Source organism: Hyperoodon ampullatus (genome assembly GCF_949752795.1).
Source record: "Hyperoodon ampullatus genome assembly, chromosome: 16".
NCBI classification, from domain to species: domain Eukaryota; kingdom Metazoa; phylum Chordata; class Mammalia; order Artiodactyla; family Ziphiidae; genus Hyperoodon; species Hyperoodon ampullatus.
Window position 1 is genome coordinate 68,606,227 of NC_136929.1, and position 27,928 is coordinate 68,634,154.

At 38.6% G+C, this 27,928-nt stretch overlaps 1 protein-coding gene and 1 pseudogene across 2 annotated transcripts in view; one reads left to right on the forward strand and one right to left on the reverse strand.

Annotated features, from left to right (window-relative positions):
* Positions 1–3,334: 3,334 nt before the first annotated feature.
* Positions 3,335–27,928, forward strand: part of STARD13 (StAR related lipid transfer domain containing 13) — a gene marked incomplete at both ends in the record, with an annotated part of 396,567 nt that continues 371,973 nt past the window's right edge. The window contains one exon of the mRNA XM_079721597.1: positions 3,335–3,364. Coding sequence (XP_079577723.1) covers positions 3,335–3,364 — 30 coding nt within the window. The remainder of the gene's footprint in view (positions 3,365–27,928) is intronic.
* LOC307065212 (polyadenylate-binding protein 2-like) lies at positions 5,791–6,916 on the reverse strand (annotated as a pseudogene). The gene is made up of 2 exons: positions 6,088–6,916; positions 5,791–5,876 (listed from the first exon to the last, which is right to left on the reverse strand). The product of its transcript is annotated as a polyadenylate-binding protein 2-like (transcript).

Sequence of the window (27,928 nt, forward strand, 5' to 3'; positions counted from 1 at the left end):
AAGAGTCTACATACGTCTGCTAATAAATTTGAAAAACTTCATGTAATAGGCAGTGTAATAGAACATTTATTGTCAGAATTCACTCAGGAGTAACTTACAAAAATGGACTATAAACCAATAGGAGAAAATTTTAAAGTTATCAAAAAAGTACCTCCCTCTAAGGGTCAAAAGAGTTTTGCCTATGGGTTCTTTGAGATTTTCAAAGAATGGATAATTCCAATGCAATATAAAATTTCTACATCTTATTTATAAAGAGGCATAGTTTCCATATTTATTTTATGAAACTAATGTCTTCTTGACACAAAAACTTAAGAGGACAAAAAATGAAAATGGGTACAAAAAGACCAAAGAAAACACCAAATCAATAAGAGTTAAAGGAACTGCTTCCCACAGCCAAGCACAGTTGATCTCAAGAATATAACGATAGTTTAATAATTATGAATCTATTACTGTAGTTCATTGATAAGTCTAGTTATTTAAAGGGCATTTGACAAATTCCAATCTTCATTATCATAAATAATCTTAAAGACTAGAAGGGTACTTTGATAATATAATACAGAAATGCATGGTTGGTTTAGCATAAGATTAATTAATGTAGTTTATAAATTAAGAGATTAAAGAAGAAAAATTTGATCATCTTAATAGATGGAGAAAATACATTCAGTAAAATTCAACATCCTTTCATATAAAACATTTTGATCAAAGAATGGAACTGCCTGATTAAGAAAAAACAAAACCCAGTACAGTCAGCATTGCAGTTAAATGGAGAAACACTGGAAGCATTCTCCTTAAAATCAGAAATAAAATAAGGATACTACCACCTCTGACTGGAGGCCGAGCCTACTTATAAGGAAAATAATAGAAAAGAATGAGGAATGGTAAAGAAACAAAGTTACCATTAGTCACCGATGTAAGAGTACAAAGACAGCCCCCCAAAAACATATAAAGTTAATCAGAAAGCTTACAAATATTTATGGAAACAACATCAATTAAGCAAAAAAATCAATTGAATTACTATATGCAAGTAACAGAATATAGAAAATGTAATTTTATGAAAGGATATTATTTGTATTATAACAGCATCAAAATTATAAAGTGCCTTAGCATATGTTCACTAAGTGCTGTAAGTGGCTGTACCTGGGCCACAGGAGCTCTACAAAACTGCTGGGTTGTAGTGGTCAATTCCTTCCTGCAGTTTCAGCCCCATTTCCTTGCCTCCACAGGTGTCTGTCTTCAGTAGGGCTAAAAGGAGCCCAAGCCTGTTAACCAGCTGAACAAAGGCTATGATGGAACAGACCCTTGCTGAGATTTAGACTGGAGAGGTTGGGGAAGTGGGGCTGGGGCAGGATACAAAGAGAAATATGGGGGAAGAGAGAAGTTACTGAGAAGACTCAAGAGATCTTAGCATTCTCATTTGCTATGTGATCCTAGTCAAGCAACTTGTTCTCTTTAGGAATTCTTTTATAAAATTCAACCAACAGGACCCCCCTCACAGTTACTGAGAAGAAAAAAATGAGGGAATACATGTGAAAGTATCATACACAGGATGTTGTGCTTAACATTCTGTCATCAAATGTTAGTTTTTCCTAAATAAGATACAGTCCGTAACTTCCAAAGAAAAAGAGGCTGTGTTACAATAGCAGCTACAGTAGTACTGAAGGGGCTTTCATGTAGTAGGCAGCATCCTATTGAAACAGCTGCTAGCATCATCTTCATTTTACAAATGAACCCACAGTGGGTGTTCTTCTAGGCACCTGTCAAACTGTCTACACCAGCCAGCAGAAATGGACATTAGCAGTAGTCAGAAGAGTATAGTATTCATTGGTCAACTCACTGGCCCACTCATTGTATTGCCAGCACCACTGACTGCCTGTCCAACATAGTCTAATTTGCCACTGTTTCTCCTCCAGTTTAATAACTTTCATACCTTTTAAAATCACTGTGCATTTGAATTAAGCCAAGACCCTGTTAGATCCTTCATGGTCTTTTTTCAAGGGCAGAATATGTACACACTCCTCTATGTCCTTCAAACCCTTCTCAGACATTTTTGAATTAGTAAATTTCTGTTCAAAAGATCAAATCAGGAGATTCTCCCCAAAATGTAAATATGTAAAACTCATTAATGTAGTGCCTGTTATCACACCGTATCATCAGTATTCTCATCATCATATTTATTTCTTTTCCCCATAGTGGAATTTCTGTAAGCATCAAGAGTAAGAAAACTATAATTTCCAAGCAGAACATATGAAGTTTCTGCTCAGACTTGACATGTTCCTTTGTACTCACATTCCATTGGCCAAATATCCCAAGCACAAAGAACTGTTCAGTAGAAGTCAGAAGGTATTGTTTTATAGGTGATTAAATTTAGATTTGAGGAAATAAGTCCAAGGTTATATAGCTAGTATTTGGCAGTGCTAGATTTACACGTAAGGCTGTATATTGTAGATGTTTTATTTCCCACCCCAAAGAACAACCTGATGAGCAATGACTGAATTTTTAGTTAAATGAAAAATTCACATTTCCAACCTTTCCTTCTGAAAACCTTGGTCCTTTTTTCAGAAGGAATAAATCAGGACAGAACACTGCAGCATAGGCTTCTAGGTAACTTACATAAGGAATTTGGACATAGAGGGACGTGGCAGACTTCCAAGTGATGGGAAGAATTAGTGAAAACAATGACTTCAATAAGAATTTAACATTTTGGAAGAAGAACTTTTACTGTATTTGAAAAGTTTAGGATTCTCTTTATGCTAACATCTTTACTCATTTTATTTCTACAGCTAATCTTCAGAAATAAAATTTTATAATTTGTTCCCTACTATTACAAAATATATAAATTGAGATCTTAAAGCTTAAAAGAATACTGTGGCTTTGAATGAGCCACCTCTTATTTCAAGTTTTTAGATACCTTTGGTTTTGCTTTTTAAAAAGTTTTAAAATATGCCAATATAGTACTATATTTTACCTTGGTAGTATAAAATTACTTTTAGTTTATAAATTTATATTTACAAGTTCACAGGCTTTACTAGGGCTGATCTTACTGAGCCTAAGTATAAATGTCTTTGGAAACATTATTGCTATTTAGGAATATTCTCACATTTTATGTTAATTTTCAAAACCATTCAGGTTTTTGAAAAATGTATTTTTATTGAGTAATTCACTTGAATTATTGCCTGAGAATAATTCTTTGTACATGAAAAAAACTCGTTTAAAATTTTTTTTCTACAGAATTCTATAAACCTGAAGAGTAATCTTTTAGAAAAATCATCAGAAGGAAGGAATTTGTGGAAATAAAACTGGAAACATTCAGAATCTTGATGGTGTGCCAAACCAGATGTCAACTGGAGCTCGACCAAAAACTAAAGTAAGTAGTCTTCTTACAGAATATTCTGGGTGGAGGGCCATGCCCCACTCATACAGTGAAGAGGGTGCCATATTTACATGTTCTCTATTACTTTTTGTGTTTTAAGTTAAACATTAAGATTGACCTGTTTTTTATTATAACATGATTTGTAATGAAAAACATATATAGTTAATATTTATAAAATTGGAAAAAATGCATTCTGTGATTTTAAGATAAAATTGATAGTCCACTGTGATAAGTAGAGTCATAGCAGTAGATCATATGTGCTGCAATTAATTTCTTAATTATTAGTGAAAATTCCTGCTGCAGTTGAAGATCTCCTTGAACTATTATTATAAAAGTCTTCTCTATTAGGATAGTATGCATCTCAGTGATCAGGGTTCCAGAAAAGAGGCCGATTCCCTCTTGGGGAATACAACTGTAAAACATCAGTTATAAACATTAAATACACTTTGTTTAAATAATTGTCTTTGCTCTACCAAGCTAAATAATGCCCAGGAATTTTGTAGTTGTTGTGTTTGGTATATTTTTAATGAGGAAAAATTGACCAGCCTTTCTTATAGATATTTTACAACTTTTAATATTCATCACTTTTTTCCAAATTTCTAATTTTTTTTCACATTTTTTATTTGAATCCAAAAGTATTTGATACATCTTCATAAATTCTGACCAGTGTTGGATATAGAGGGATATTAGTAATAATGTGCAAGATTTTATAGAGTTACTTACGGTTTTTGATTTTATGATTCCCTGGCTGCTTTACAATGTAAAAGAGTAATAATAATTTTGCAAGTAAATATGAAGGGAAAATATTATGTGTCTTCCTGACAGGAAACAACAGAAACTTTGTAAATTACCTCAAAAGAGATCACTTAAGAGATTACTTACAAAAGTCTGGGCAGCTTTAAGAGAAACCAACCACTGTTGCCCAGGAGGGTCTTTGGCCTTTGAAGAGGAATACAGCCACAGCCAGACTCCAGCTTGACAAAGGATAGGCAGAGGGAGAAAACACCCCTCTCTCTCCCTCCCGTCTTCCATCCTTTTTTTTATTAGCTGAGCTCATCAGGAAGTCAGGAGGGAAGGGCACTCTCTTCATGTGTTCTTGAGCAACTGTGCCCCCAAAGGAAGATGGAAAAGAGCAGAGAGGAGTTTCAGAGGGTCAAGTAGAAAATATTCAGCACACATTAAATTGAAAATTGTCAGCTACCATTATTAAATATGTAATATGTTCCAGGCACAGTGCTAAGCTCTTCACACACATTGCCTATTTAATCCATACAACAACCCTACAACATAGGCATTATGACCTCCATTTTTTAAAAAGAAATCTGATTTTCACAACAACATCATAAGTTAGTGGGCTAGGTGTTACTGTTATCCTTATTTTACAGATGAGCAAACCAAGGCCCAGGAAATTTAAGTAACTTGACCAAAGGGGCAAAACCAACACTTGGGTCTGAGTCTTCATGCTCTTTATCATTATGCTATATCATTCATTGCCTTGGGAATTTTGTAATGCCTTTGGAAAAAATGCATATTACTAAGTGAAATAAGCCAATCTGAAAAGGCTTCATACTGTATAATTTCAACTACATGACATTCTGGAATGGGCACAACTATGGAGAGTGTAAAAAGATCAGTGGTTGCCAGGAGTTAGGGAGGAGGGAGGGGTGAATAGGTGCAGCACAGAGCATCTTTAGGGCAGTGAAACTATTCTATATGATACTATAATGGTGGATACATGTCATTATACATTTGTCAAACCCATGAAATTTACAGCAAGAGTGAACCCTAAGGTAAACTGCGGACTTTAGGTCATTATGATGTGTCATTGTAGGTTCATCAGTTGTAATAAATGTACCACTCTGGGAAGGGAGACTGTGTACGTGTGTGGGGTCTGTCAGTAAGTATATGGGAAATCTCTGTACTTCCGACTCAGTTTTCCTGTGAACCTAAAACTGCTTGAAAAAATAAAGTGTACTTTTTAAAAGACAATTATTTTTAACTAAAAAAAGAAAAGAAAAATACAGCACATCTTAATTATATTTACTGTGATCCACATTTTGTTTCTTTTTGGTGAAGAACGACTGATGGATAACATCAAACTTTTACTCAAGGCTTTCTTCTTAGAGTGTCTCTCAGCCCAAGAAGAAAGCGTTTATTACAAATCTATTGATTTTCTTTTTTTAAGATTAACAATGAAAGTTAAAAAGGAGAAAGACATCATCTTTAATGTGATGCTATAATCCATTGGCTATTGCCTCTTAAGGGAATGTAATTTATTAAAGAGGCATTGGGGACCCATCTTAAATGATTTTCTTTCTTTTTTTTTTTTTTTTCTTTTTTCATCTTCTGTTTTTCTTTTTTTATTTCTTTGTTTTTCCTTCTTTCCTCTTTTTTTCCTCTCTCTCCTCCTAATACACTTTTTAGTAAGGGGAATACCATGATGTCGCTCTGTCCTGGCCCCTGTAGACGGGACCCCAGGGCCTGCTGTTAAAACCACTGTAGAGGGCTTCCCTGGTGGCGCAGTGGTTGTGAGTCCGCCTGCCGATGCAGGGGACACGGGTTCGTGCCCCGGTCTGGGAAGATCCCACATGCCGCGGAGTGGATAGGCCTGTGAGCCATGGCCGCTGAGCCTGAGCGTCCGGAGCCTGTGCTCCGCAACGGGAGAGGCCGCAACGGTGGGAGGCCCGCGTACCGCAAAAAAAAAAAAAAAAAAAAACCACTGTAGAATCAAGAGCGGGAACTGTTGTAGTTGGTGGTCCGGGCACGGTATCGGGCTCGTGGGAAACCCTGGTCTGTTGTGCTGATGGCTGGTTTGTTGGTTAGTTTTGGGATTTATCTTGATTTGTCTTCCTCTAAATAGGGACTCATCTAAGGCCAAGGAAGTCCTCACTGACTCTTTGTCGGAGACCTCTATATATGCATACCCTTTGGGATGACCACTAAATTTGTCACATAGTATAGTAACACGGTTGACTGAACCACAGCCGTGAAAGTGTGCTTCCAGCTCTTCTGCTGTTGCACCATAGTCCACATGGTCAACATAGATGGAACGGACATCAGCCTCCATCTTCTTCTCAGTGGACATGATCACTGGGCCAGCATTGCCTGCAGGTGGACTCATATTCATCTGCTTCTCTACCTCGTTCTGTAGCTCCTTTAGCTTCTCAGCTTCTTCCTCCATCTCCCTGACTTGAGCGTTGATCGCTTCCAGCTCCGGGTCCTCAATGGCGCCGTTCGGGTCACCCTCGACCAGTCCTGGCTCCTCCTCCTCCTCCGGGCTGCCGTGGGCTCACGAGCCAGGCGCAGGGCCCAGAGCTCCCGGGGGTGGGCACGGGGCCGGGGCGGCTCCTCTTTGGGCTCGGGCTCGGGCTCCAGCAGCAGCTCCTCAGCTCCAAGCCGTTCCCGTAGTCTCCTGCGCCCCGCGGGGCCCCCTTCCCGCCTCCTCACTGGCCCCGGGCACAAGATGGCGCCGCCTTCCTGGCCCGGAGCCCGACCGCCTGCAGCCCCTGCTCCTGCTGCTGCTCCTGCCGCCGCCGCCGCCGCCATCACCCTCAGCTGATTTTCTAAAGTTTCTTTTTACTTTTATTCTGGTTACTTTGTTTTTACAGTAAGCTCTTAATTATCCTGGAGCAGGTAACTTATTTCCATTAGCTCATTTAGGGTAAGGACCGGATAACTTTATAAACTATTAAGTAAGAAAATTGGGACTATTTCATATTTTGGTCCATTCAGAACAATATTATAATCTGAGTGCTCAGCCAGTTCTCACTGACATAGGGTGTGGAGAGGAGGAATACATAGCCTCAGATATTAATACTGGGATTTATATTGCCTCTGAGAATCTTTTTCTGTTTTATGTTTTTACCACCAATATGTGCCATGGGCATTCCTTCCAAGTCACATATGAACAGGCAGCATGCAAGCAGGGGTCAGTTTGGCAGAAGAACTTTTTTTGCTGTTCTATCTGTGAATCTTTCAGTAGATGAACAATGGTTTCTGAAAGCTTTCCCTGCTGTTTTCCTTTTCTAGGGAATACTTTCTAAAGAGCCAACTCACTTCTATTTCCTCTGAATATGTCATGAACTCAGAGGTCCCATAATAGAGGAAGTTTGCCATTAGCTAGATTTCTTCCAAGATAGGAGACAAATCCTTCCACACAGATTTATGTCAGCCTGATGTACATTCATTCATCTGACTTACTGTCATTTTCATATTTTCTCAGACTAGGCTGCAAAACCCAGTTTCACTCATAAAGATGTGCAGAATTCACTGCCCTGTGTAACATGTCTGAGGAATGTGTACTCATTTCTGAATGTAACCCTGGCTGCCAAATACTGAGAGCAAGGCCTCCGCCAGCCCTAGGCAGGTTTCCCATGGGGCTAGTGCTGTGCAGAGGATGGAGGATCAAGGTGTCTAACCCTTCATTGCTTGTCAAGACTTCTATATACTTTTAGTAGAACATTTCCAAAGTTTGGAATATAGCCAAACTTGTTCTTCTCTCTTAAACTCACATTCATTGTCACCATGTCCTCTCTAGTCTGCATTTCTAATGAGGTGTTAACTCATCTCCTTTTCATCCCTAATGCCAATGCTCTGGGTGGTCCATCTCTCACCTGAAATGCAGCCTATTAATTGGTCTTTAGTATCAAATACCCCTCATCCATTATCCAAAATACAAACAGAGTGACCCTTTAAAAAGTTAAGTCTGATCATGTCTCTGTTCTATGGGAAAATCCTTCAATGTCTTCAATTTTTTTTTGCTAGAAAATCAAATTTCTGTGCATGTAAGACAAAACCATTCAGAATTTAGCCATGACAGCCTCTCCAGCCTCTCCTCTTTTGTCTCCTCCATCTTTCACTCAATATTCCAGCCATATCAAACTACTTTTGAATTCTTCTCACACTCTTCATATTTGCATCTTTCGCTCCTTTAACCTAGAATTCCCTTTCTATCTTCTTCACATTGATTCACTTTACTAGGTTCTCAAGACTCAGTCTATAGGAAGGGCCCTGTTCTTCTAACAGTTGTCACATTAATATTGTTTATATATTTCTTTGTTTTTCCTTTCACCAACCTTGAAGCAATTTGAAGTCCAGTCTGTGTCATTTATCTCAGTAACCTAAGTGCTTAGCACACTAACTGAAAATTATAGGTACTCATTAAATGTTCAGTGTGTAGTATCTTCTAGTTATTTCAGTAGGGTCTCTTTTCTACTGAGTAGGTGTTGCTACTCAGACACATTTGGACTAATGTTCTGGCAAAGTTTTAACACTAGAAAGGTAGATGTATACACATTCACACCACAAAAAGTTATGGGTTCCAGGATGTTAAGAATTGAAGAGTTGTCACGGGTGAAGACTTTCTATCTAGGAGAAATTTCTAGAGAAATTTTTCCACCTGGATCAGACTTCTGGTCACCCCTTTTCTTTCCCCTGAGAGGACTAGGGTTTGGGCACCATGCTGCCCTTTCCACTGCCACCTTCTTTGTTTTCAACTATTATGTCTTTCAGCCCTTGACTAGTGAGAAATAAGGAAAGTAGTTCCAGCAAGGACAGTTCTTTGCTCTGCAAGTTTTCTAAGGGTTTTCATTGGAAGTTATGAAATAATGAGCAAAGGGGCTCCACATAAAAGCCTCCTATGAATACCTTTTATTTTTCCCAGAAGAGTGTTAGAGGGAGATAAGACAGGTGATGAGTCTCACGTAATATTTATCTATACTTTGGAGGCCACCTGTAGTCAGTGAATTTCCTGGAAGCTAACTAAAGAAGCTAAGGAAGAGTTAAGAAATAGCTGGAGGCTTTGTAAGAGTTGGGATGGAACAGGGGCTAGAGATTTGACATGATCCTGTAACTTAGCTGGAGGAGAGGTAGCAGTGGAAATGGGAGAGAGGAGAAGCCTCAGGTGATGATGCTACAGGAGATATCCAGCCTCTCCTTCTCCTTCCTTCCCCCCTGCCATCATTTCTAGCATAACAACCCGATGGATCCTTGCTTGGGTTCCACAGTGGGAGAAAGTTCAAAGGATTTTTGAAGGGTCAAAGGAATGAGGAGAAGGACATGTGAAACATATCCTCATAGCAGCGGTTGTGGTGGAAGCCGAGTTACTTTGGCCACTAGGCTGAGGTAGTAATTCCCAGGGACTATCTGTATGTAAGTAGTGGTCCAGCAGATGTAGAGACTGCTCATTATTGTTCTTAAAAAGGTAATATCCTAGAGAATAAGACACTAGTATTTATACTGTGTTTCATGATTAACTATGACTAACTATTCTAGAATGTTTAGGTCCTTCCTTTTGTCCCCTGCAGATTTAGAGAGTATTTACTGGAGCTAATACATACAGAGCCACATCTGTGAAATGACATCTGTTTCAGGAACACAGCCCAGTCGTGGGGTTGAAAATATGCAGTCACAAGCCACATGTGACCACTGCATTCTTGAAACCCTGACTAGATGTATCTGCCCATGAGATCACCCCAGCTACCAACCAAATATATTTCTCCTCTAAATTATTGAAAAGTATTTTAAAACGATGTATCTGAAAAATTCAAGGCTTTTGTTTTGGTTCATTTTATAGCATTTACTGATTACACACATTTCCTCTATGGCTTGAATGGATAGCAGCATCAGCTGTGGTAATAAATCCTCCACTCTGCAGACCTGTGTAGCACATACACCTGTGCCAGAGTTACACACCAGATGGCACCTGAAAATGAGTTGATATCTATGGTAAGACAGTATTTAGAGAAAATACATTTATAAGTAAAACAAGATATACATTTCACAGTGATTTTAATAGAACATTGAACAAGTCAGTCGACAAATATTATTGAGTGCCTCCTCTGTGTAGAACCTTGTGAGGGTTGCTGTTCTGGCATTGGGTTGCCTGGATGTAGCACTTAGAAGTGTTACTAATGCATCATCTCCTATAAGAAGATTGGAAAAAATAATGCTTTCCTAAATTTTCAAGTTTTCTCCACTGTTGATCTTCTGTGTTATAAACTTGGAACAGGGATTAAGAACATTTTAATCATCAAGGATATGTTTTCTGTGGCTTTTTGAGTAGGGCATGTGTTATGACCTTAAGTGACCAGTGGAAGACAGCCCCTATCGGGATGGCCATTGTTTAGGTGATCTAAATGGATTTGGTCCATAAACAACACAGAAGGGTCCTAAAGACTGTAAACATCCAGGAAAGTCTCCATTAAGATTTACGGAGTGCAGAAGTGACTGTGAATTTCTGGTCAGAAATGTCAGTGTCCTGAGGTACGCGTTCTTTAGTAATTACACAACTGTTCCGGGAGAGAGAATGGGTGGTGAGTTAGTGAGCTGTGCCATCGCTCCTGACCTATGTTGTCTCTCTTCCCCACCCTCCCCAAATAGCTGCATAACCAAAGATGAAATTTCCATCCCCACAGTTAAAGCCATAGGACCATAAATTGGTGTCCCATACTGCCTCCTACTTGCATGAAACAAAAATGAAGTTTCCTCACGCTTCCTAGTTTTCACAGTATTTTACTGGAGGAAATTCAAGACGCAGTTCCACTGCAAGAAAGAACACTGTGAATTGGCCATAACATGTCTCAAAAGACTTGACATGGCTCTTTTAACTGCTAAAATATTAATATCTTGGCAGATTTAAGGAGGAGCCCATGTAGGCAGTTTTCTGTTTGTTTGTTTTGAAATTAGATTCCTGTCCTTATCACTGAGGAAGACAAGCAGTGAGTAGGCTGCTGATGACTTGTTGGGGAGGGGGAGCAGAGAGGCAGTTTGACTGAATAATTCACACCGACATGTAAAATTCTGAAAGCCCTTTAACACTCTCAGAAATATTTGCATTTTTAAAAGTTTCTTTTTTTTAAAAAAATTAATTTTTATTGGAGTATAGTTGCTTTACAATGTTGTGTTAGTTTCTACTGTACAGCAAAGTGAATCAGCTATACGTATACATATATCCCCTCTTTTCTGGGTTTCCTTCCCATTTAGGTCTCTTAACCCAAATAAATCTGTGGCGGGGGGGTGGCGGTAATTCTGGCCGTGTAACACAGTGTCAACTGCAAACTGGCACTTGCCATTGGCACTTGCCATCTACCTCTACAAGGATTAAATCATGTGCTGCTGCAGCTGCTGACTTTCAACACCCTCTGAAAGTTCAGGTGGAGAGTAGAAATGAGGCGCTCTGTGCTCTGGGAAAAACTGGCAGAACGGGTCTTCAGATATTTAGATATTTTCAGGAGCCGATTTTATGAGCCCAATTCTTGTATCTCGTCATATCTAGAAAAGCACTAAAATCCTTCATGGTGACGTCTGCTCCTCGTAACTAGCTGTAACCTTCACGAGACTAGCAGAAACCTTCTGCAAAAATATGTGCTTGATTGCATGTACTCCCCCTTCACCAAAATCACATATATCCTGAGCATCCCCCCACCTCTTTGGAGCAGTTCCTCAGAGCTATCTGAAATGCTGTCTCCCGGGCTATAGTCCTCATTTTGCCCCAAGTAAAACTTAACTCACAACTCTCACGTTGTGCATTTTTTAAAGTTGGCAACAGTGAGATAAAAACAAATCAAGCAATGCACAGGAAACTGTCTCAGAGGCGGGTGAGAGGCGCAGAACACTGGAGACCAGCCCCCTGAGTGGTTCCTGCTTTCCCACAGCTTTTTTTTTTTTTTTACTGACTCTCTTAAAGCCTTAATTGTTTTTTTTAACGGGTCCCAGGCAGAACTTGAGGCTGGAGAAAGAAAGCATGGCTGGGAGGAAGTGGCAGGTAAAGAGGACATGAAGACAGGGCAGGTGGTTCTTCCTATATTCTGGTCATTGTAAGTTTGAAAACATCAGGGTTTAACAATGGTTTATTATAAACATGTCTGTGTGTGGATTGATTTGTCTGTAAAAATATCAGAATTGTAAAAATAGTGGCAGACCACAATGGAGAAAATAAGTTTTGCTCTTTATGTCAAGCACTTGGAAAATATTCAGCCCCATTGTTCCCTTGGGCTGGATTGATACTGCCTGTGAACTCCCTTCAAGAAAAACACAACCGGTTTCACCATCCATTTTTATTAACTCCACATTCTCAGAGGAATCTTTATGCACTCCCTTGAATATCAGGACTAAATTTGTTTCACTCCATGTGGAACTGTCTTACTGGATGTAATTTTCTAGGAAGTCAGTTCTGCTTTCCAAAACCAGTAGGGATATCTCTGAATATTCTGCTATTGTTCTGCCTACTTTCTATTAAGTCTCCAGACATTATTTCAGTAATAAGGGAATTTTTTTTTCTAATGGAATAACTTTAGGGCCAGCATACTTGCTGTGAGTAGTAGTGAGTACTTAAATCTATCCCCCACCACCTGTGGGCTGAGAAACTCATCTTTGGCTAGGACAGATGTAATCGAACAGAATTGTTAGTTCAGTGGGGATGTTAATGCCATAGAAAAAGAAAATAAGCCAGGAGATTTGGGCTTGAATGAAGCATGAGGGAGGAAGAGGGGAAGTAGGATAAAGACCTAGAATGCAAAGTTAAAAGCTCTAGGTCAGCACTGCCCATAGAAGTATAATGTGAGCCACGTATATAACTTTAAACTTTGTAGCTACTTAAAAAAAAAGTGAAAGGAACAAGTGAAATTAATTTTAATAATATATTTTATTGAAACCAATATATTAAAATGTCATTTTGATATGTAACCAATGCACAAAAATTATCACTAAGATATTACTTTCTTTTTTGGGTTCTAAGTCCTCTAAATGTGCTGTGCCTTTTACACTGACAACGTTATCTCCGTTGGGACCAGCCACACTCCCAAGTGTTCAATAGCCACACGTGGCTGGTGAACAGAGCAGCTCTAAGTAACAAGCCAGAAGGAAAGACATGATGGTAATCTAAATCACTTATTTATTTATCTATCTATCTATTTATTTACTTATAAATTGTTACAAATAAGTAAATAAACTTAGGGCATCTAAGTCAGAGAGAGTATTAACAAAATAATGAGAGAAAGTTAAGAGAACTACCTCACTTTGGACAGTTATCCTCAAGAAACAGACTGTTTAAGGAAGGTTTATGTGACTAAGGTAGAATTCAGTGTTAGACTTCAGGTAGATATAAGGGGATCAGGGTTTACCTTGAATTGCAGGATGAATGTGCAGTTCATTCAAAGATGATCTTGGTTTTCTTAAGGAAAGTGAGAAAGACAGGTCTGCCCCTGGAACAAGTGTGGAGGTAAAGGTGAATTCCAAAGGCCATGACTCTAAAAACCCCGTGAACAAGTGAACCTAGAGATAAAGGGGACGCAGTGTCCTAAAGATAATATGCATAATCACTTCCCTGAGTTTAAGTGAGCCCCCAAATCGCCTTTCTGCAATAAAGTAAGTTTCCTCTATATGAAGTGCTTTGTTGATTGTGAAACTCATATCCATACATGGGTTACTGTTATTGGCTAAAGAAAGGGCTGTTCTGTGGAGGTGAGCTGTCAGGGACAACCAACCAGGAAAATCCGTCATCCCAGCACATCATTAAATCTCGGAAACTTGCTCCCCTAGGTGGGTAACAGAAAGTTTGTGAAGGTGAGGGAGGGCTGTCTTTCTGTTGGGGGCAATCTTAGATTTGTTTTATCAAAACAGATATTGCCCATCTTTAGAACCTTCTGCCCATTACTCTCATTATATAGTTAGTGTGAGGGCATATACTGCTCAATAGTTAGTTTTTCTCCCCCTCAATGTGGCCTTTTGGTGGCTTCATAAAAGTAATAAATAGCTCTTCTTGGACACACAAAATAGAGATTGGCAGGCCATTTAAAGTTAAGATTTCTCAGTAGAACCACCACTACCAACAAGATCGCATACTGACTCTCCTGTACTCTGAGAAATGTTAAAATAAGGCCAAGATTTTTGTGATCCCCACTTTCTACTGCCCCAAAGGCTTTTCTGCCCTTCATTTCTCCTGTGCCAGCTACAGCTGCATTTTCCCAGTCGTGTCCCCTTTGGGTACACAGACATACACGGACACTCCTAAAAGCAGTCATTTCAAGTGGCTTTCGGTTTTGCTGAGACAATTGTGTAAGTGAGAAAAAATATTTTCTTGGAAAATGGCTTTGGAAGACACAAAAGCATTTCATATCAGGTGACAGCTGGAAATCAGTGCACTCAGAACCTTTTACAAATAGCCTGTTCTGCAAATACTCCCTGTAATGATAATTATAGCACTTTAAATATAGGGTTTGCTCACACGTGATTTCATTTGAGCTTCACCACAACCTTGTCAGGACATTTGAAAGATTCCACGTTTTTGATGCAGGATCTGAAGCCCAAAATATTTGAATGACTTGACCAATGTCACACAGCTGATATTTAACACAACCAGCACTCCAGTCCCACATCACCTCCTCCGCTTTGTAAGTTGTGTTTTCCAGGCCATGCAACCTGCAAGCAACACACTCATTGTAACTACTCATACCACACGCTCACTTTGAAGCTCCCATTTATTGTAACTCCAAAACTACAACTCTACAATTTCTGCCAACCAGTCTTAGGGTCTTTTTTCCCCTAGGAATCTTGGTGGGGGTGGGGGTAAAAGCTCACACATGTTTGGGACTCGGATTTGTTGGCTACATGGTGGCAGGTACCATTTTTATTATTTTATGATCCAGTTTGGAATCCATGATGTCATCTATCACTGCCCATATCATGGAGCAGCTGAAACTTTCCAAAGGTACTGAGGCTGCCCAAGCATTATGCTCTCTCACTTGTCTGGTCCAGCCCTAGGCTGTTCCCTACTGCAGCTCAGAGCTCCAGCAGAAAGGTCACCCCCTGAGTGGGGAAGTGACCTTTGCCCCACTCCCACCCCCAGCTTCCACTGTTACAAATGCTGTTAAACACTGCCCTCAAGAGACTCTTTCCAGAAACTTTCTTTCACTTCATTTGTGTTGTATTGCCCTCTCCCTGAGAGGTTCATAGGTGCCAGAGAAACATCCAGGTAACAAGCCCCACTGAGTTTAAACACAGCTGTCCTGCCCTGAATACCCTTAGATCCCTCCAGCCAACAGCCTCTGCGGGGCCTACCCTGCCCTTCCTCTCCACTGGCCAGACAAGTCCATAGTTTACATTATCTAGCTGTGATCTCTGTATTCACAACTGCTAGAATGATTTTCCCCAAACACTCCATCTTCTCAGCTACTCTTTGTGAACATCTATCGGATCAAAGCCAGATTTTTTCTGCCTGAGTGTCAAGGTCTTTAACCAGCTGTTCACTTTAGCTTATTATTTTTCATCACCTCCCTCCATAGGATGTCAGAGAGAATTTGTGTGTAATAAGCATTTCCCACAAATATCAATGGGTTGAGTAAATTAATAAGGTATGGATGACAGATTAGAGACTGATTTTTCTTTCTCAGACATATTTCTCGATATTTTTTATTAGTGATTAAAATTTTCAAGCTACATAGCTCTTATTTATCATCAGCATCTTTTCCATCTTCTCTTCCTTATGAACCTGCATAATAATATTGTTGGCAAGGGATTGGTAGGGTCTTTTTTATTAATGAGGGAAACCACATTAATTAGCAGAGCATTGTGTTGGTTATTAATCAAACCAGACCTTCTGTTTAACCAAGTTAAACAGAAACCTGCTCAGGAGCTCATAATCTGGGGAAGGTTATAATAATTTAGATCTATTCTAAATAGCAGATACTCACATAAATACATAGGGTCATAGCATGAAAAAATCATCTAAACTTTGTGTGAGCATTACTGCAAGTGGTTTTATGTGGTCTAGAGTTTAAGAATGAGTCATGAGAATTGCGTATTCAGAGAGGATATGGACAGGTTAAAAAATAAATCAGTGCTCACTTCCTTTTTGGAGAGACTTCAAGAAGGAAATGAGATTTCCAACACTCTTTTGCTATGAGGGGGAAGAAGTTGAGGTTTGGTGGGGGCCAGTGATTCACATAACTCTCTCCTCCAGATGTGAAGCCAACTGAGAAATATATACAGGTGTCAGAAAGAGATTACAATAAAAATGTTATCACTGATAAATCTAGATTGGAGACCATGCCTTGGACCCGTAATCGCCTTCCTATTTTCCTCTTGCTTTTATCCTGAATAGAACTCACTCACTGGTCCCAGGCAGATCAGCTGGACATTTCCAGGCCTCCTCTGTAGAAGAGAGAAGGGCTGAGGAAGGATCACCAGACAGTTCTCAAAGGAGAGAAACAAGGAGAATGGGCTGTATATGCCTAGTGACCCTTTCCCCTACCTCACCAATTAGATGAATCAGGAATCAGCAAACTTGTACTATAATGGACCAGAAGGTGACTATTTTAGGTTTTGAGGCCTCCTCAGCTCAGCTGTTGTTGCAGAGAGGCAGCCATAGACAACGCGTAGACAAATGAGGATGGCTGTTGTATTCATTTGCTAGGACTGCCGTGGCAAAGTACCCACAGAATGTGTGGCGTAAACAGCAGAAATGTATTCACAGTTCTGGAGGCTGGAAGTCTGAGATCAAGGCGTAGCGAGGGTGGGTACGTTCTGAAGGCTGTGAGGGAATCTGCTCCATGCCTTGATTCTAGCTTCTGGTGGTTTGCTGACAATCTTTGGCATTCCTTAATTGATAGAAGCATCACCCTGATCTCCACCTTCATCTTCACCTGATGTTCTCCCTGTGTACATATCTCTGTCCAAATTTCCCCTTTTTATAAGGACACCAGTTATATTGGATTAGAGGGCCCACTCAACTCCAATATAACCAACATTAACCAATTATATCTGCACATAAGCAGATTAAGGCCACATTTTGAAGTACTGGGGGTTAGGACTTCAACAGATACATTTGGAGGAGACACAATGTTGTATTTCATATACATGTTATGTGGCATGAAATATTCTTCTTCTCTTTTCTTCCCAACCATTTAAAATGTGTAAATATATGTGGGCTGTACAAAAACAGGCCCAGGGCTGTAGTTTACCAACCTCGAGTCACTCCTTCTCCAGAGGGGAGGATTAATTGGGGGGAGGATTAAGTGAGGGAGGAAAGGAGGGACCAAAGTGTTCCCTCCAAAGGGGTGAGTGGGAATTCCCTGCCCTCTGTGGAAATATGAGCAATGGGATAATAAATATCCCATATTATATAGCCCAAAGGACTCTGGCTAGCTGGGAAGCAGATTATATTCCAGAAAGAATGGGAGGCATTAGCAAGGATGGTGAAATGTGAAAAACAGAACAACAACAACAAAAAAGGAGACAAGAAAGAAAAGGAAAAAGCAGAAAGATTCTTAAAAATTAGAAAATCTGTAGAGAGATTTGCCAGTATAACATGCAATCTTCATTTTAAAGCATTTAAAAAACACAGTAGGGGCTTCCCTGGTGGCGCAGTGGTTGAGAGTCCGCCTGCCGATGCAGGGGACATGGGTGCATGTCCTGGTCCAGGAGGATCCCATATGCCACGGAGCAGCTGGGCCCGTGAGCCATGGCTGCTGAGCCTGCGTGTCCAGAGCCTGTGATCCGCAACGGGAGAGGCCACAACAGTGAGACGCCCACGTACCGCAAAAAAAAAACAACCAAAAAAAACACAGTAGGTCCTATAGGACCTAATTAATGAGGAAGAGGAATTGAAGTAAATTCACAAATAGGAAACATGGAGAGAAAGGTAATCAAAAGTCTAGATTGAGTTTACAAGAACCTGACTGCAGCTATGGGTGTAGAGTGAAGAAAGTATAATAGAAAACATCTTTGTTCTAAAGACTCTAATTCTTACCTAAGACTTTTTGAAAGCTCTTTGTTATATGTTCTTGGAGTACTTCTTACTCCCCATTTTGGAAGAAATGCAAGTAAGGCTTTGATTTTCATTGTAAAACTTTTTTTTTTTTTTTTTTTGCGGTACGCGGGCCTCTCACTGTTGTGGCCTCTCCCGTTGCGGAGCACAGGCTCTGGACGCGCAGGCTCAGCAGCCACGGCTCACGGGCCCAGCCGCTCCGCGGCACGTGGGATCTTCCCAGACCGGGGCACGAACCCGTGTCCCCCTCATCGGCAGGCAGACGCTCAACCACTGCGCCACCAGGGAAGCCCTCATTGTAAAACTTTTGATGCATGTAGATATCCTTTTAGTCAGCAATCTGCTTTAGGCACTTAATTTCTTATGATTTCTTATAATTTCTTATGATTGATTTCACTATTTAGTTCCTAGTGGTTTGCTGTATAACCTTTATTATAAGTTTTTATGAACCAACTGATGATTGTTGGAGGGGGTGGTCTTAAGGGACATGCCACTGTCACCTCCCTTTCACTATAATACTTGATGAAATCTGCTCAAATATCAAGCCACATGACTAAGAACAGAGCATGTATACTTCTTTTTTTTTTTTTTTACTTCCCTCCGGAATTGCCTTTATAGATTTGTAATTTAACAAGGGCCTCTGAGCTTTAATTAAGGGTCAGTTTTTTCTTTAATAGCCATAGAAGAACAGTCCTGCATCTTTTATTAAGCTTCTGTTAAAGACTTGATTATATTATTTGGTGCAAGTGTATGAAGAGCTAGGTAATAAGTTATTTCTAGACTTTAACACTAGAAATAAGATAATTTCTCTCTGATGAACTATTTCCTTTAATTAAGGTAACCATGCTACAGAACTTTTCAATATTCACTTTGCTTTGCCTTTTCAGAAGCTCGGAGACAGTCTTGCACTTGATTCTAGTGGAGAAACTCAACCTAGGATTTTCAGTACAACTTTCTCCTTTTCTACTTTGTAATTTGGATCTTTTTGTTTTTAACTTGCTTTAGCGATTTTATTACATAGTACCTTTTATTACAAACAGACACAAAACTTTTCTGAATGTAAGTAGGATAAATGATTGGCTCTCATGACTTTGTCCAGGGGTATTATTCTCTAATACAAATTTTTGTGACCTTAGTCACCTTCTAATGCCATCTCAGGTTACAGTGATTTTTTTTTCTCCCACAGATTCCTTAATCGACAATTTCTCTCCTGAAATGCTAGATTTATTAAGGAAACAAATACATACTAGAATCCAGAAATACATCAGTTTTTTTAAAAAAAATTATTGTTTTAGTTAGCAGTTCAATTATTTCTCTTTGAAGGAATGAAAAAAATTTTTAATTATTTTATTTAGTTGTATTCATTAGAATTCTTTTGCTTGAAACTTAACTCAGAATCATATAAGCACAAAAGGTATCTATTGTTCAAATAATTTGAAAAGCCAGACTTATCTGTCTAGCTTTAGGTATGGTTAGATCCAGGAGCTCAAAATAAGACTCATTCCTCTCTCTGCTTTACCAGACTAGGTTTTGGCTTCATTATCAAGCAGATATTCTGTGCAAGGTAGCAAAAATGTCTAGCAACAATTGTGTACTGGCAGCTGGCATTTCTAATGAAAAAATCAAAAAGTCTGTCTTTTAACAGTTCCAACAGAAGTCTCAAGGAGAGCTTTTATTGGCCTGGCTTAGGTCAGGTGACCGTCCCTGGACTTAATCACTATGGTTGAAGAAATTGAGTATTTAATTGGCCAGACTCCCAGGATGTGCCCATTCCTAGAGCCAGGAGGTGCGATTGGCCCCATCCAAACCACTTGGACTCAGAATGAGGAAGAGATGGTTTCCAAAGAGATTCTGGGCTGAACAAAACACAGGTTAACTACATCCCCCCATTATGTTTCCATCCCTTGTCTCTCCATCATCCATATACACCTTCTTTCCCATTTTAAAATTCTCAAAATCACCCTGGCTAATATAATGCAAATATACCTCTACAAGGAATACTCTCTCTTCCTCTATTCTAACAGAAGACAACTCTGAGGCTCATCCAGTTCCAAAATCTCTAAGTCATGGCATTTTTCTTGGTTGGGTCTAGACGTAGCTCCTCATGGCTTGGCATCCTTTGGCTAAATGATATATTTAACACTACCAATTAGCAGTAGCAGAGAAAAAACACTATTGCTGCAATAAAACTTCCATTTGAAAAAGGGAGAGAAGGATAACCCCTAAATAGTGATCTCAGGTTCATAGCAATCATCTCATGCAGGACAAAGAGAGCAAGGACTCCCTGACCTGGCAGTGGATGGAGTTCTTTGTTCAAGAATCTGGCTTGTCTCTCTCTCCTTTCTGGGAGGAACTCCCTTTTCCATTATCCTGCATAGCTATATGGCAGATGGACATTTGGGAGGCTTTTCTTCTAACAGCTGTAATATTTTAGTTCCTCCCTTCTATTGGTGCAGGTTTGGGGGCTGGAATTAGCCTTGTGAGGTGGGCATTCTCAGGGCTGTTTGGTGAGCCTGGACTTTTCTCTGGCAGTGCCACTGCCTCTCCTGACAGATGTGTGGGTCTGTTTATTTCCTGAATACTCCACAGATTGATTCTTGTGGACTCATGCCCATCAGTTGGGTTCCGGCCCTCATGGATTCTTCCTCTCAGGCAATCTGCCTTTATGCTCTGCCCCTCCCCCAAGTCATCTGGACCTTAGACTGGGAAGCAACGGGCTGTCATCATGCGGATCCTACCCCTCGGTGGTAGGGTTCCTGGGGATGGCTTTAACAGAGGAGTGTAACTGATCTCCATGTTAGTCAGGGAGTCTATGGCAGGAAGTGTTTGGAAGAGGTTCTCCAGCTCCCTGGCTCACCACAATCCCCATCTCTTTTCCATGTGCTTCCCACTCATGCTAACTTTAGCATGAGGCAGAGATTTATACCTCTGCCATCCCAGAAGACACAGGGCTATCTGCTATTGGTCATTTTTGAGTGCCGGACACAGGCAGAAAGGATGACCCTTTGTAAGGACTAAATCCCTTTTACTTTCTTCTTCCAGAACTGCCAGATTAGGCTGAAGGCCATCCTTTTCTTGTATGATCTTACTGAAGGCTGAAAGAAGTAACCAGTGCCTTCTAAGAGTCTTTGTTTTTTTCCATTCCCCTAACACTCTACCCTTGATATTCATATGCTTTGAGTTCCGAGATACACTAGGTACCTTTTAACTGGCTGCTTTTCTATCAAATAACAGCTTTTGCCCTTTTCCTAGCCTGAGATGGGGGAATCCTCCACCTCACCTCAGCTCAGTCAGTATCACGTTGTAAGGTCTGTTCTTTGTAATCCTCTACTTCCAGACATCAAATTCTATATTACTTAGGAGTCATTTTGGTGCAAGTAGTAGAAATCAGCACATAAAAGTTTAACTAGAAGGAATTTGTTGGCTTCCATACCAAAAAAGCCAGAGATGCAACAGTCTTCAAGCATGTTGATTATAGAGGTTCAATGTCATCAGGGCACATTTTTTCCCCTTGTCTCTAATACCTGTCTTGGCTACATTCTAATAGTTTTTCCATTCTTTTTAGCAAAGATGAAGTTGTAGGCTTGCATCTTTCTCAGAGCTAGCAACATAGCCAAAACTGTAAATATAGGAATTCCTTTCTTGGCTTGTCTGAGTCACCTGCCCATTCTTCAGGGGGATGTAACCCTCTGGCAGGTAAGCTCTACAGTACATGTCGACCTTCTCTTGATCCAGGAGCAGGATCAGCCTCTTGGACTGAGAATAGCAGGGGATTGATTTTTTTCCAAGAGATGCTGAGTTAAAAAGCCTATGGCCCGATATCACCATAGGATGGCTTTTATCAAAAAGGTAAGAGGTAACAAATATTGGGGAGGATGTGGAGAAAAAGGAACCCTTACACCCTATTGGTGGGAATGTAAAATGGTATAGCCATTATGGAAAACCATATGGCAATTCCTCAAAAACTTAAAAATAGAACTACCATATGATCCAGTGATCTCACTTCTGGGTGTATATCTAGAAGACTTGAAATCAGTAATCCTGAAGAGATATCTGTACACCCATGTTTACTGCAGCATTATTCACAATAGACAAGATATGGAAACAACCTAAGTGTCTGTTAATAGATTAATTAGGTGAATAGACAAAGAAGATGTGGTATATATATACAATGGAATATTATTCAGCCATGAGAAAAAAGGAAGTCTTGCCTTTTGTGACAATGTGGATAGACCTTGAGGGCATTATTATGCTAAGTGAGATAAGTCAGACAGAGAAAGACAAATACAGTATGATATCACTTACATGTGGAATCTAAAAAAGCCGAACTAATAAGAACAGAGAGTAAGATGATGGGGTTGTGGGGTGGGGGAAACGGGGAGATGTTTTTTAAGGGTACAAACGTGCTATAAGTAGGTAGATAAGTCCTGGAGATCCAATGCACAGTGTGGTGATTCTAGTCAACAGTACTATATTATAAACTTAAAAGCTGCTAAGAGACTAGATCTCAATTGTTCTTACCACAAAAAAGAAATGGTAATTATGTGACATGATAGAAATATTAGCTAATGCTATGGTGGTAGTCAAATTGCAATATCTTAATGTAGCAAACCAACACAATGTACACCTTAAATTGATACAGTGTTACATATATAGCTTAATAAAAAATAAAAAATAATTTTCAAAGCCTATGTCCCCTTAAATTGATAGTGTTACATGTATAGCTTAATAAAAAATAAAAAATAATTTTTAAAGCCTATGTCCCCTACATTGGTTAAGTCACCTTCAAGGAAAAAGGGCAAATACTAAACACAATTCAGCCTTAGTTATATGTCATCATATAATCATTAAACACATATTGTTTCTATAGCACAGTGGTTTTCAAATATTTTGGTCTCAGGACCCTTTGACTCTTAAAACTTGTCAAGGACTCCAAAGAACTTTTCTTTATACAGCTATCGATATTTACTATATTAAGACATTTTCTATATTCAAAATTAGAACAGAAATTTTAAATTATTTTTCATAAATTTATTTTAGAATAACAATAATAAATCCATTGCATGTTAACATAATCAGGGTATTTTAGTGAAACATTACTGTATTTTCCAAAATAAAAATAAATTTAGTGAGAAGAGCATTATATTTATTTTAAACTGGCTGCTTTGTTACTTTTTTTCACATTTATATAAACCTCTTGAATGTCTGACTTAATAGAAGACAAACTAGATTTTTATATCTGCTTCTGCCTTGATTTATTGCTATATAGTTTTTGTAGACGTATATGAGAAAAATCTAGCCTCATACAGTTACGTAGTTGGAAAAAGGAGTATTTTAATAGCCTTTTTAGATAATTGTGAATGTTCTTCTTTTATACAACACCAAGAGTCACCAAGTGGTAGTTTCTTGATATGTTGAATAAGAAACCATATCAATGAGCTTTTCATGTTCTGTTACATTAAAATTCATTAGTCAGATTTACACTTTGAATGTATCTTTTACCCATGCATGATTTTGTAACATCATGCCTTGATTATTTGGAAAATGTGGGTTATGCAGATCTTCCAAATTTTGACACATTTCATTATATAATTAATAACATTTATATCATATAATATATAATATAAAAATTATATTTGTTTATATCACATAATTCTCAGTAAATTATTTAAGTATTTAGAAGCTGTCAATCTCATAGTGGTGGATACAAGCTTTCCAAAATTCTAATTCCCTCTTGAAATCTTGAATTTTATCATTGACAACAAATATCATCACTTTTCTCTTAAGTGACAGTCTCACTTTGCTAAGTCTTCAGAAGATGTCTGTCAAATACCCATGTCCTAAAAAGTATAGCCTGTCAGTTGTCTGTTCAACTAGAAATGGTCCTCCATGGAAAAAGCTCTGGTTCAGCTTGCAATTCAATCACACATGCTTTTCCTCAAGCCAGCCATCAGACTTTCATAGGCAATACAAGTGCTTTATGCTTACTTCCTATAATGTCACAGGGACTATTAAAAGATGTATACTCAGGGTTGAGATTTAATAAAATAAATAATTTTTACTGCTTCATCAAGGATGTTCTTAAGCGAAACTTGCACGGTGTTTTTCCCCTGCTAGTGCATGGCTTTGAAGTGTAGGGAGACTATAGTTGCAGTCTGGGGCCACTTGTGCTAAGGTACCAACAGTTTTACTCACACTGTTTTGCACCATCAGTACAAGTATCAACGTAATGAAAAAAGGCAAATAACATCTTAGCATTAAAAAGAAAATAATTTTGACCTCATAAACCTCCTGAGCCATCTTAGAGACCACAGGGGATCTGAGGACCACACTTTGAGAACTGCAGCCAATCTTGTAAGAATTGAAATAAAGATGTTTTTTGAAATCAGCTATAAAAGGACCCATGAGCATGAGCTGCTATTTTGGCTTATCCTCTGATTTTTATCTGCCATTTTTGTCATTGTGACAATACATGTCAAACTAGACTTGAATTATTCTGTTCTGCATTTCCTTTGAGAGTTGGGAGGGAAAAGTCGATTTAACAGAAGAAGTCAGGAAATATTGATCCTCGGTAAACTTGTTTGCCAGACAAATTTAAAAACTGTCTTACTTTGATTTAAAATGTTTTATTTCTTAAGAATAATTTTAAGGGATATTAATGTGTTCACATTATTTTTATATGTATGCAAAATCATAAACAATTTTTCTGGTTTATGATATTTAATTTTGTCTTACTATGTATGAAATTTCATCTTTATGAAATGACTATGACATTCTTTTTTTTTTTTTTTTTTTTTTTGCGGTACATGGGCCTCTCACTGTTGTGGCCTCTCCCGTAGCGGAGAACAGGCTCCGGATGCGCAGGCTCAGCGGCCATGGCTCATGGGCCTGGCCGCTCCTCGGCATGTGGGATCTTCCCAGACCGGGGCACGAACCCGTGTCCCCTACATCGGCAGGTGGACTCTCAACTACTGCGCCACCAGGGAAGCCCAACTATGGCATTCTTTAAAATCATTTGTGAGTTAATTTGGTATGAATTTTTAGTTCCTTATTTAATTACAAACGGACTTTTTTTTTTTTTTTTTTTAGGAAGAAAGAAACCCAAGTTTGGATTCTATCTATATAATTTGCCAACTGATTAATGTTGGATTTTTAACCTCCCTTAGCCTCAGCTTCCTCATTCATAGAAAGTTGGGGCATTTTGTACGAATGGTATGATGGTATAATAAATGTGAAACAACGCTTCACTTGCCACATAGAGGGCACTCAATATTCATTTCCTCTTTCCATCCATTTACTTTCCCAGTCCATACTTGCAAGAGCAACAAGCATTGATTGTAGATTCATGTTGTTTAAGAGGGGTGTGTTGATCTTCCTCCATTCAGTCCTAACTGAACACCCTAGCTGTCATGAGCCATATTTGAGAAGCAAGCTTTCTTTGAGGCAGACCAAGATGCAGGCTGTAATTGAAGGACTTTGTCACAGAAGTAAGACCTCTCTAACAATATCTCAAATAGAACAACTCTTTCTACCATCCTCCTGATGTAACTTATTTTCTAAGAGAATATATGGAAAATTTGGAGGAGAATTAAGATAAGTAGAGGGGGGAAGTGTGATGTGGTAGGGTTTTTGTTTTATTTTTTCAGGTTTTTTTTCTTTTTTATAACATCATAAAAATTTTTTTCCAATAGTCAATACTGTTTAACTGGGACTTCCCTGGTGGACCAGTGGTTAAGACTCCGCCCTTCCAATGCAGGGGGCGTGGGTTCAATCCCTGGTCGGAGAAATAAGATCCCACATGCCGTGCAGTACAGCCAAAAAAAAAAAAAAAAGTACCATTTTCCCTAAAAAGCAAGCATCCTATAACACTAATATTGAAGCATTGCTTAATAACCCTTAAAACAAGTTCATTATCCTCATTCTACAAGTTTAACTGTTAGAAAATCAGTATCATCATATCATGAAGTTAGAGACTAGAATTATTGTTAGAATTTTCCATCTCACTGCTTAACTTCGTGAGTGATGTTGCCCTCATGATAGAGCGTCTGCTGTAGTTGGTTCTACTTTATTAATATTTGGCAGCCCTTGATTCCATTTACTGCTAAATATGTAAACAAAATGTTGGAAGAAGTCATCACAGTCTGAGGCAGAAAGGATTTCATCAAGCACTCAATCAATTGTATCTGAAGAAATAAACCAGCCAAAGAGCACCCCGAATGGATTTATTTAGCAGCAAGCAAAATTTTTCATTGATCATATCTAAGATGTTCTGTTTAGGTGCTATTAAGGTTAATAATTTTAAAAGCACATAGCTAAATGTTATGAATCGGACACCAGAGAGCACAGAAAAAATTTCATGCATATAACTATACAGAACTATGGAAAATTGTCCATCTCATTTCCCTTTTTCAGGTGGTTTTCAAATGCTTAGTTTTATTTTGATTCTTTTAAAAAATGCAGCACAATTAATTGTAAATATTAAATAATGTAAATTAGAATGGACTGATCATTTGTTCTGAAGAGATGGCTGGCCAAGGTTTCAGGAAGCCTGGACCCTTGTCCTTACTTTCACTCATCAAAAATTTGTAAACTCATTCAAATCACCCACCTTCTCTCAGCCTCACTTCTTTCATCCATAAGAATAAGAGTATTGGACTAAATAATTTCTGAGGCTCATTCACGTGGCAGGATTTGAACTACAATGTACTCAGAATAGTTCAGTTGTGGTGGGAGAATTCGAAACTGTTTCAAAGTTCTCAATTAGTATTTCCAAAGCATTGCATACGAAAATATGCAATATGAAAATAAGAAGGAGGCACAATGAATGTCTTCTTCACCATTTTATATTATAACTTTTGGATCACAGCTATATGTAGTCTTTACTTTTAATTCTTCTATTTTTCTCTGTAATTTTCAGCACTTTTTATTTAATATGAGAATTACTTGTCTTTCATCTTGCAAGGATGTTATTTGAAATCATCATTTTATGAGTGTTATTAGAATTTCTTTATTAGAAAGCATTTAGAGTCATTCAATCTTATTGGTTATCTTTTATACCTAAAGCCAATCTAACCTTTTTCTCAGTATAATAGAAGTACCATTACCTCATCTCTTAACTATCACAAAAATGCAAGTATTTTTAAATGTGGGATTCATTACACACAGCAATATTCTAAAATAAAGGGACTCTAAGATTCCCTAATGTAAAGTGATTAGAGAAATTTAAATTTTAATCTATTTAACTCCCATCAGTATCATTTCCATTATAACTTTACATCAACATTGGGACAACACTTCACCAGCACAAACAAAGCAAAGGAGAATTCCAAATTCCTACAATTGAAGCATATCAGTTGTCATGCTGTGCTTGTAAATATTTTATGTTGGCTCAAGACTCAGAGTAAATGTGTTATTTTTCTCTGTTTACAAATAAATAGGTACTTTTAAAACTTCAGTTCGGATACATGGAAGTATCAGTGGCATTCTATTGTAGTTGGTTTTACTGAAATCGGTCTGTTGTTACTATACCTCCTTTTTATTGGACACTATTTTAATGACATTATATTATACTAGTAAAAAGTTGGTTGTTATTGATGCACATGGGGAAAGGACTTATTTCATATTATAGAGCCTAGTGTATCTGCATTTATGAATTCCCATGGTACTGAAGTAACATACTAGAACCACAAAAATAACCATATATCTTCCAAATCATTTGAAGCATTATATACTCCAGGAGACCCTCACACATTTAACTCCATCTTCACCAGACTCAATCCTCTTCATAGTGAGTG